This window comes from Phocoena phocoena, chromosome 20 (assembly GCF_963924675.1).
Source record: "Phocoena phocoena chromosome 20, mPhoPho1.1, whole genome shotgun sequence".
In the NCBI taxonomy this organism is placed as follows: Eukaryota; Metazoa; Chordata; class Mammalia; order Artiodactyla; family Phocoenidae; genus Phocoena; species Phocoena phocoena.
The window spans coordinates 10,976,148-10,986,810 of record NC_089238.1 but is presented as its reverse complement, the minus strand read 5'-3'; the positions used below and the strand labels follow the sequence as shown (position 1 = coordinate 10,986,810).

The 10,663-nt window shown below is 50.7% G+C and overlaps 1 protein-coding gene across 1 annotated transcript; it reads left to right on the top strand.

Annotated features, from left to right (window-relative positions):
- The first annotated feature begins 4,886 nt into the window (after positions 1 to 4,886).
- On the top strand, positions 4,887 to 7,439 carry ZNF575 (zinc finger protein 575). Its single transcript, XM_065898823.1, has 4 exons — positions 4,887 to 4,994; positions 5,273 to 5,382; positions 5,818 to 5,929; positions 6,402 to 7,439. Exons 3-4 carry the CDS (start codon positions 5,848 to 5,850, stop codon positions 7,058 to 7,060), a joined length of 741 nt encoding a protein of 246 aa, XP_065754895.1. The 5' UTR covers positions 4,887 to 4,994; positions 5,273 to 5,382; positions 5,818 to 5,847; the 3' UTR covers positions 7,061 to 7,439.
- The last annotated feature ends 3,224 nt before the right edge of the window (positions 7,440 to 10,663 follow it).

The window sequence follows — 10,663 nt, the reverse complement described above, 5'->3', positions numbered from 1 at the left end:
CGCCTTAAAGGGGCCACAAGTGCCTGGGGCCGAGGGCGGGGCGGGGCGGGGCGGAGCGGAGCGGAGCAGAACCAGGCTGAGGACCGATGGGGAGACTTTAGAGACGGAGAAGACAGGAAGACTCAGAGGAACAAGGAACAATCACCTCACACCAGTCAGAATGGCCATCGTCCAAAAGTCTACAAACGATGCTGGAGAGAGTGTGGAGAAAAGGGAACCCTCCTAAAGGCTGGTGGGAATGTAAACTGGTACAGCCACTATGGAGAACAGCATGGAGGTTCCTTAAAAAACTAAACCTAGAGCTACCATATGATCCAGCAATCCCACTCCTGGGCATATATCTGGACAAAACTATAATTTGAAAAGATACATGCACCCCAATGTTCACAGCAGCACTCTTTACAGTAGCCAGGACACGGAAGCAACCTAAATGTTCATCGATGGAGGAACGGATAAAGAAGATGTGATATATATATATACAATGGAATATTACTCAGCCATAAAAAAGAATGAAATAATGCCATTTGCAGCGACATGGATGGACCTAGAGATTATCATACTAAGCGAAGGAAGTCAGACAGAGAAAGACAAATATCATATGACATCACTTATATGTGGACTCTTAAAAATGATACAGATGAACTTATTTACAAAACAGAAACAGACTTCAAAAACAAATTCATGGTTACCAAAGGGGAAAGGTGGGGGTGGGGTGGGATGAATTAGGAGTTTGGGGTTAACATACGCACACTGCTATATATCAAATAGATAAACAACAAGGTCCTACTGCATAGCACAGGGAACTCTACTCAATATTTTGTAAAAACCTATATGGGAGAAGAATCTGAAAAAGAATGGATGTGTGCATATGTATAACTGAATCCCTTTGCTGTGCACCTGAAACTAACACCACATTGTAAATCAACTATACTCCAATATAAAATAAAAATTAATTTTTTAAAAAACCAGAGAAACAAAGAACAGGGAGACACTCAAAGGGCGAGGGAGACACACTGGGAGAAGCACAGACTTCTCTCCCTGGAGAAGGAGAAACCCAACAAGAGACCCCAATACACTCATAGCCCCAGGGCCATTTTATAGGAAAAGCAGGTGGTTGGACCTTCATTGTTACAAAGAAAAAAACGTTTGGTTCAATGTCATTAGTGTCTTGAGGGGCTGTTGGTTGAGTGCCTGGTCCCAGAACAAGAGATTATCCCATTAAACTTTATTTAAAAATCACTTAAGTATTTTACCAGGAATGTTTATATCTTCCCAGGAAGAAATCATTAAAAAAAATAATTTTCCACGATATCTTGTAAAATCAGGTTGGGGATCATTTGGCTTCTCTTGGAATGTGAACCTCTAAAAATGGCTTTTGTTCATTTACACCAAGGACCTAGAGTTGAGACAATGTCTAGTCATGGGCTGTCTGAAAGCTTACTCTTTGGAATCATATCAGTAGTGAGAGTAGGGCATCCCACTCTTGTCTGGAGGATCTAAGTCACTTTGTCACAGATACAGAAGGCCAACTGTGCCACACCATTCGATATAAGGGACTTGCACATTTGCCAATTTTGGTATCCATGGGGGTCCCGGAACTAACCCCCTGTGGATACCAAGGGAAGACTGTGACTCTCCCTCTGTTTGGGGAAACAGCCAGTACTCCCTCTGCAGTCCTCTACCCTTAGCTACAGCAAATCAATAAAACCCAACTTTGCCAGACTTCTAGTATATTCCTGGTGGGCTTTATCAGGGGAGAGACTCAGGGAGCCACTCAGAGACAAGGAAGATGCTGAGACTCAGTGATAACAAAGAGAGAGAGAGAGAGATCTGGAGAGACTTTCAGAGATACATTGGGAGATACAGAATTGAAATGGGGTGTCTGTCAAAGAAATATGGTCACTTAGATACACTCGGAGATTCCAGGAGATCGTGGAGGTGGGAAGAGATGTGGGGAGCAGGGAGCATTAGAGAGGGGAGAAATGTACAGGGAGAAGGACAGAATCTCTCAGAACAGGGAAACACCAAGAGAGGGGAGAAACAGGCAGAAAGAAAAGCTCAGACTCAAGGAGAGAACTTGGTTCAGTTATTCCTCACATTGAGGTCTCCTGAATGTCTGGCTCAAGCTGAGCGAAACTGGAGACCCAGAGGTGAGTCCTCAGTCTGGTTGGTCTGGTGGGTGGGGGAAAGAGGTGCAGACATCAGGGCTAAAACAAGGAGAGGTGCAGGGATTGCCTGGAGCTCAGGGGAGAGAGAAGCCAGGAAAACAGGGACTCTGAGGCACACTTTACTGTGAGGGTCCCCCAAATAAGACCTCTCCACCCTGGGGCCCATTCCTAATTGTTTCTGCAGGATTGGTAGACGCTTACTTGTCCCTTGAAGACGTGCACACCCTCTGGGGATTTTGTAGAGTCAGCTGCGAATTATCCTAAGAGTTAGAAACTGGTATCACCCTTCCCAAATGTGTGACCTCAGGCTCAAAACTAAACTCTTCTGGGCTTCTCTTTTTTCATCTGTAAATTGTGGTTAAAAATAGTTCCTCCCTCACTGTGAAGATCTAAGAAAAGATACATGCGGGGACTTCCCTGGCGGTCCAGTGGTTAAGACTCTGAGCTTCCACTGAAGGGGACACGGGTTCAATCCCTGGTCAGGGAACTAAGATCCCACATGCTGCACAGCCAAAAAAGAAAAAAAAAAAAAAGATACACATACCCCAATGTTCAGAGCAGCATTATTTACAATTGCCAAGATACGGAAGCAACCTAAGTGTCCATCACATGAATGGGTAAAGAAGAGGTGGTATATATATACAATGGAATACTACTCAGCCATAAAAAAGAATGAAATTTTTCCATTTGCAGCAACATGGATGGACTTGGAGGGCATTATGCTAAGTGAAATAAGTCAGACAAAGAAAGACAAATACTGTATGATATCACTTATATGTGGAATCTGAAAAATACAACAAACGAGTAAATATAACAAAAAAGAAGCAGACTCACAGATATAGAGAACAAACTAGTGGGTCCAGTGTGGGGAGGGAGGGCAAGATAGGGGTAAGAGGTTAAGAGGTACAAACTACTAGGTATAAAATAAGCTACAAGGATATATCTTAAAACAGGGGAACATAGCCAACATTTTATAATAACTATAAAGGAGTATAACCTTTATAAATTGTGAGTCACTAGATTTTACACGTGTGATTTATATAGTATTGTCAGCAACTATACTTCAATTAAAAAAAGAAAAGATCCAATGAGTTCACACATACAAAGAGTTTGGGAGAGGACCTGGCACAGAACAATTGCTCAGGTGTTGTGCTCTCAGGGAGGTGGCTATCACTATTTCATCGTCATCCGTGACTCCTTCCTCCTCTTGCTACTTCCTCCCAATTCATTACTAAGCCCTGATGAATTAACCTCTCCAACCAGACCACTTTTCCCTCATCACGCCCTCTGCCCCAGTCAAAGAGGCAGCAAAGCATAGATGCAAATTACATGGATTCCAGGGTCAGGCTGCAAGTGTTCAAATCCTGGCCCTGCTATTTCCTGGCTGAGTGACCTTGGATAAGTCTTACTGCCTCATTTTTATCTCTGTACAATGGAGATGATAGTAGCGTCTCCTCTTGAAAAACTGCTGTCAGCATTAAATGAATGAACGTATATAAAACACTCAAGACAGCTTCTGACATATATCAGATGCTGTAATTAATAACATAATTATCATATAATATAATTATCGATATCATATAATAATATAATTATCATATAATTATCATAGTACTTTTTAATAATTACTAATATAATTAATATATAACAGCCGCCTCACTGGCTTCTGTCTTCCACTCCACCTCCCTGTAATCCATTTTCCATGCAGCAACCAGTGAACCTTTTAAAATGTCAGTGAAGACACTGAAAAGTCAAAGCAAACAAATTCAACTTGTGGGTCTTGTTTAAGTACTGACTGAAACAAACCAAGTGTAATAAAAAGATTTTTATGGGATATGAGGTCTGGTATATAGCTTCAAAATCATCTGGGAGGAGTGAGTGGGGAAATGAGCCCAAATAATCCTTCCGTATAACTCCCACGGCTCCCAGGGTTCGCCAGACCTTGTGGATTATCAGACTGAAGACCCACCCATGCGGGGGTGGTTTATGGGCACTTCACGGTCATTCCTGTACGGGGCGGGAAGGTGCACCATCACTTCCTGGGGGAAGGGTGCCAAGCAAGCCACCCCGGGCCTGGCACCAGGAGCTCCAGCAGGGAACAAGGGGGCCCGGGCACCTGGAGACCGCCGCCCTCCCGGCCCCAGGGTCGTAGCATTAGGGTGGGAGGGGCGGAGAATCCAGAATCACCCAGCAGCGAAGAGTGCCGGGCGCTGTGCAAATAACGTGACTTTTACTGGGCATCAGCTCGCTCTGAACCCGTCCCGCTCCCTCCCTCTCTCGAGGAAACAGCTAGCCTTTCCTTGCCAGTGCCTTGAGGGGTAGAATAGGCAGCGGGCTCTTGAAACTGATTCGGGAGACGGAACTCAAGCTCCGAGCGGAATTCTCGAAAAGAACGGGGACATACGAAAGGGAAGTTGTCTCAGAAATCTCTTGAGTTAGGTTTCCCCGTGTTAACTCCTGCACGTGCTTGACTCCAGTCAGCCACCGTAGGCCCTGCAAGCCTCGGCACACTTTCCTCCGGTCCCTCAGCCGGTATTGCTCACCAACTGGCTTGCCTTGCGCACCCACCCCCTCCTTCCATCGCGTCTCCCCCGCTGCAGCCTCCGCGGGCCGGACCGCGCATGCGAACTAACGCCCGCACCGGCCCGGCGGAGGAGGAGGGAATGGAAATGAGGCTGGGCCCAGCAGCTAGCGCGCGCTCCCTCCCCTGCCCTCCCATCTCAGGGCGCGCGCCGGGCGGTGCAGAGTCCGAAGGCAGCGCCGCAGTGGCCGCGGCCCCCGAGGGAGGGGCCCGGAGCCCCGCCCCCAGGGAGGAGCCGCCCGCAGGTGAGGGGGCAGCGGTCCGGGCACAGACGCCAGGGTCTTCGGGAAGTAGACTGGGGGTGCTGATCGCCAGAACTCCCGGAACGGGGGAGGGTCCTGATGCATAGGTTCTGGAGGGGCTGCATGGGCGCCTGAGCCTTGGGAGAGTGCATTGGTGCCCGAATGCCATGATCCCAAGGGGTGCGTGGAGGCTCGGATGTTTGGGACCTCGAGGGAGAAGTCCATTAGGGGGTCTCTGAGTCGCAACACACGAGCCACGCTCTTTCTGTGTCTTCCTCCAGGTCTCCCCTCTACCCTCCACGGTTCCAGCTCCACGCAGGGGTTGAAATTTAGTGACAAGAAGAAGGCAGTTCACGCGGCGTCAATGGACTGAGACTAAGCCAAGAGCCGGGTAAAGCTACCCCTTCGATGTGAATCCCGCCCACTGAGCTCGTAGGCCCCTCCCCTGGGACAGAGTTGCTGAGCAACCGACTTTGGGTCTTATAAGTATAGCTCCACCCATCCCCGTCTTAGGTTCCTCGGCCGGTTCCGCCCACTCTGGACATAGGCCCCGCCTGCTCCGCGCTCTGGGGCGGCTGGGAGTTAGTTATAGAGGCCCCGCCCACTCCGCTCGAAGGCTCAAACGCTGAGGCTAAGTTCCAAATAGACTGCTTCTGGGTCATTTGCATAACCCCGCCCATTGTGCCCTTAGGCTCCGCCCACCCTCGCCTTATAGGACCCCAGACTTAAATAGACCCTGCTCCTAAACATACTGACCCTTGTTAGGCTCTCAGCCCTTCCCCCAACAGCCTGATAAACACCGGCGTCGCCCCCTATCCCACCCTAGGCCCTCCCTCTAGGTTTCTGGGCCAGCAAGATGCTGGAGCGGGATGCTGAGTCTGTGGCCAGGGGCACCGATCCTAGTCCCACTGGCAAGGAGCCTGTGACCAAAGGAGAAGGTGAGGGCGGCTCCACCTGTGAGGAGGGGGCATTCTCCAGGAACTGGGGCCAAGAGAATCGTATGTTGAGGGAATCTCAGGGTGAAGTTTTGAAAGCCCAGGGTGATAACCATTTCGGATCCCCAAGAACGCCAAGCTCTGGGGAATCCTCCAGGTTGTCTTGGAGGGACCCCTCATTTCTAGGGGAGATGACATGCGGGATTTCAGGGTGATCACTTGGGAAGATACTAGAAACGGACACTTTAGTAGCTTTGGGGAAGCCTCAGCTCTGGGGTTCCAGCGAGGTAACCCTTTGGAGCCCCTTAGGATGGTGCATGGCAGGGGGTGAGAAGCAGGAACATGCCATTTGGGGAATCTCAGTATGACCCTTCAGGTGTCCAGACACACTAGAATGTCAAGGTCGAGGGGGAGCCTGGTGTAGACTCAGGGCGTTGGCTGCTTCCTGGAGCCCACCAACCCTCCTGTCCCCTAGCTCCCTACCAGGGCTCGCCGCAGAAGCCCAGCCAGTCGGTTCCAGGGCCCGCCACGTCTGCAGGGGCGCCTTCCCGACCCCGCAGGCGGCCCCCGCCCCAGCGCCCGCACCGCTGCCCCGACTGTGACAAGGCCTTCTCGTACCCGTCCAAGCTGGCCACGCACCGGTTGGCACACGGCGGTGCCCGCCCCCACCCATGCCCCGACTGCCCCAAGGCCTTCTCCTACCCCTCCAAGCTGGCAGCCCACCGCCTCACGCACAGCGGCGCCCGTCCGCACCCGTGCCCGCACTGCCCAAAGGCCTTCGGCCACCGCTCCAAGCTGGCAGCCCACCTCTGGACCCACGCGCCCACCCGCCCCTACCCATGCCCCGACTGCCCCAAGTCCTTCTGCTACCCCTCCAAGCTGGCGGCCCACCGCCATACGCACCATGCCACCGACGCCCGTCCCTATCCTTGCCCGCACTGCCCCAAGGCTTTTTCATTCCCCTCCAAACTGGCCGCCCATCGCCTATGTCACGACCCCCCGACGGCGCCGGGCAGCCAGGTCACCGCCCGGCATCGCTGCTCCAGCTGCGGCCAGGCGTTTGGCCAGAGACGCCTCCTACTCCTTCACCAACGCAGCCACCACCAGGCCGAGAGCCCAGGGGAGCGGGAGTGAACCCTCCCTTTGGCTCACTGGCTCCCCGTGCTGCGAGCCCCTGTCAATAAAGAGGTGGCATCTCTGAGCCAGGCTGTATGGACTTGCCTCTTCCAGGTAGCCGGAAGGGAGGTTGGCCCCCACACTGGGCTCAGACTTAGCAGGAGGAACTCGTTTCTGGGAGGGGAAAACATCACCCACAGAGTTAGCACTGGGCCCCAAACCATGGACCTGGAGATGGCTCTGGTTTTTCACACCTCTTCATATGGCAAAGGTTAAACACCTGCTAGCACCCTGTACTGCTGAGGAGCATGGCGAGACAGGCGCTCCTCAACGTTGTGAGTTTAAACTAGTGCCTCCACTTTGGCCACTGAGTGTATGTATAAAACATTTTAAACGCACGCATGCTCGTGTCAACGATTCCACTTCTAGGAATTTATCCTATAGATAAGCACGTGAAAAAAGGTATAAGATTAAGGATGTTCACTGCAGTGCGATGGCAGCGGCCAAAGATGGGAAACAACCCGAGTGCCCATCAATAGGGGACCAGCTAACGAATTTACAGTACAGCCAGAGAATGGAAGATGTAGCTGTAGGGGAAAAGAGTCAGCTCTACATGTACTGACATGGAAGTATTCCCAAGATATGCTAAATCATAAAAGCAAGAACAAGGGGTGTATACCAGTAGAGTAAAAGCAATTTTAAGGCCAAGCTTTGGAGCCAGCCCTGACCCACTAAAGAGCCGCAGGGCCTTGGACAAGCTTGTCACTTCTCTGAACTCAGATGCCTTATCTATAAAATGGGAGGGTTTTTTGTTTTTTAATTTGGCCACGCTGCGGGTTTTTAAATTTGGCTGTGGCTTGCGGGATCTTAGTTCCCTGACCAGGGATCGAACCAGGGCCTCGGAAGTGAAAGCACCAAGTCCTAACCACTGGATCGCCAGGGAATTCCCAAATGGGAGTATTATAAGGCCTTTACAAGCATCTTCTCAGGCAAAGATGGTTCCCCTCTTGGAGCCTGTTTCTCCAGCTATAAAACAAGGATGACTGAGCTAACACTGGACTGCTCTTCGTTCTACAGATATGAATTAAGCAGGTACCGTGTGCCAGGCCCTGCACAGGGTGTTAGGAACACAGCAGTGAACAAGACAGACCTGGTCTAGTGAGGGAGGTGGACACCAACCAAGTAGTGGCAAACACAAAGTAAAGAAGCCAAGTCCACTTTGAACAACAAGTAGGGGAGCCTTGCCTCCCTTCATACCAAGAATTATTACAAAGCTGTAGTAAAAGGACGGTGGTGCTGGCTTGGGAATAGGCTAGTGGGAGGGCACTGAGAGCTCAGGAACAGACCTGCGCTTACGAGGTGCTAATAGGAGGCGGTCCCCACCTGTAGATCAGAGGTTGGCAAGCTTTTCCTATAAAGGGCCAGACAGTAGATCTGTTTAGATTTTGCAGGCCATACTGCGTCTGCCACAACTACCCGGTGCTGCTGTTGTAGCGCAAAGGCAGACACATGCATTGTGATATGTGGACGAGCGTGGCCGTGTTCCCATAAAACTTTATTTACAAAAACAGTAGGTGAGGGCTTCCCTGGTGGCACAGTGGCTGAGAGTCCGCCTCCCGATGCAGGGGGCACGGGTTCGTGCCCCGGTCCGGGAAGATACCACATGCCGCGGAGTGGCTAGGCCTGTGAGCCATGACCGCTGAGCCTGCACGTCCGGAGCCTGTGCTCCGCAACGGGAGAGGCCACAACAGTGAGAGGCCCTCGTAATGCAAAAACAAACAAACAAAAAAACAGTAGGTGGGCTGGATTCTGCCTATGGAGTGTAGTTCGCCAGCCCCAGCTATAGATGAGTGGGGAAAGGATAGCTAATCTGTGAATGAGCTGATAGGGAAGAAAATTAAATGAGACCCTGTGGTAGGCAGAATAATGGTCCCCCAAAGATATCCACATCCTAATCCCCAGAACCTGTGAGTGTGTTGGCTTCCACACAGCAGAAGGGACTTTGCTTATGTGATGAAGGATCAGCTCTTAAGATGGGAGATTATCTTGATTATTCCAGTGAGCCCAGTGTAATCACAAGGGTCCTTACATGGGAAAGAGGGAAGCAGAGGAGTCAGAGGAGATGTGCCAATGGAAGCAGAGACTGGAGTGATGCGGGACCGCGGGTCAAGGAATGCAGTCAGCTTCTAGAGGCTAAAAAAGGCAAGGAAATGGGTTCTCCCCTAGAGCTTCTAGAAGGAGCACAGCAAAATAAAAATTTAAATAAGTAGATAAATAGAATAAAAAATAACATTAAAATGAGGCTCTCTACCTCACAGCATACACAAAAATTAGTTTCTAGTGATTTAAGATCTAAGTCTGAAACACAAAACTCCAGAGCATTTAGATGGAAATAAAGGAGAATCCCTTAGTAACCTCAGAGGCAGAGAAAGTATCTTTAAGACACAAAAAGTACAGATCATAGAGGAAAAGACTGGTAAATTTGATCATAAGCAAACCAAGATACAACGATGATAGAGAGACAGTATTATGAGGGTAGACCTGGCAAATACGGTTAGATATAGAGGGTGAGGAAAGGCCTTCTTGAGGAGCTATTGTTCAGAGCTCAGATCTGAAAGCTGTGGAGGATGGAATGAGAGATGGTTTGTGGCATCTCCAGCATGAGGCTGGAACCAAGCAGACAAATGGAAATCAGGGGGCCTCAGGATTGCAGGCTGCTCAGCAAGGCCCTTGCGGTAGGGTGGTGGGATTGCAGGCCCAGCGGAGGGGCAGGCTCCCTCCCCCAAAGCCAGCAGGATGGCTTGTGTCCATATTTACCGTGGAGCTGCCCCGGAAGATTTCCTCCAAAGTGACCCCACCACCATCAACGTTTCAAGGACACAAACTCATCTTGGGGGTGTCCATCTGGCCCAACCTTACTTTGTCCAGATGGGAAAGCTGGGTGCAGGAAGGATGGGATTTGCCTGCAACCAAGCAAGGGAGAGTGCTGAGTCAGGGTGGATCCCGGGTTTTCCTGGTACCCCGCCCAACACCCTGCTACTCCTTGCACTTGTCCTGCCTGAAGACCTCTGCACTTGCTTTTCCTCTGCCTGGAATGGTTCCCCCAGAACCTCCCTTACTTCTCCCAAGTCCCTGCAGACAGGTGAGTCCGCTGAGACACCCTCCCTGATGACCCGATCACTCCCATCACTGTGTAACACTGCCTGGCTTTATCTGCTCACACAGCATTTATCGCCACCCCACACTGCGGGACACTTGCCGTCTCTCTCCCCCAGCAGAATGTCAGCCCCGTAAGAGCGGGGGACTCGTGTCTGTTTTTTCAGTCTGCAGCCCCACTGTCTCACACATGGTGGGTGTGGTTGGCAGAAAAATGGCCTCCCAAAGATGCCCACATCTTAATCCCTGGAACCTACAGATATGTTATGTGGCAAAGGTTGAATTAAGGCAGCATAAGGAATGAAGGTTGCTAAGTGGCCGGCTTTAAAACAGGAAGATTATCCCAGGTTATCCAGCTGGGCTCAGTGTAACCACAGGAAGAGTCAGTGTCAGAGTGACACAGCGTGAGAAAGACTCGACTGGCCGTTGCTGGCGTTGAAGATGGAAGGGGCGTGGGTCGTGGGC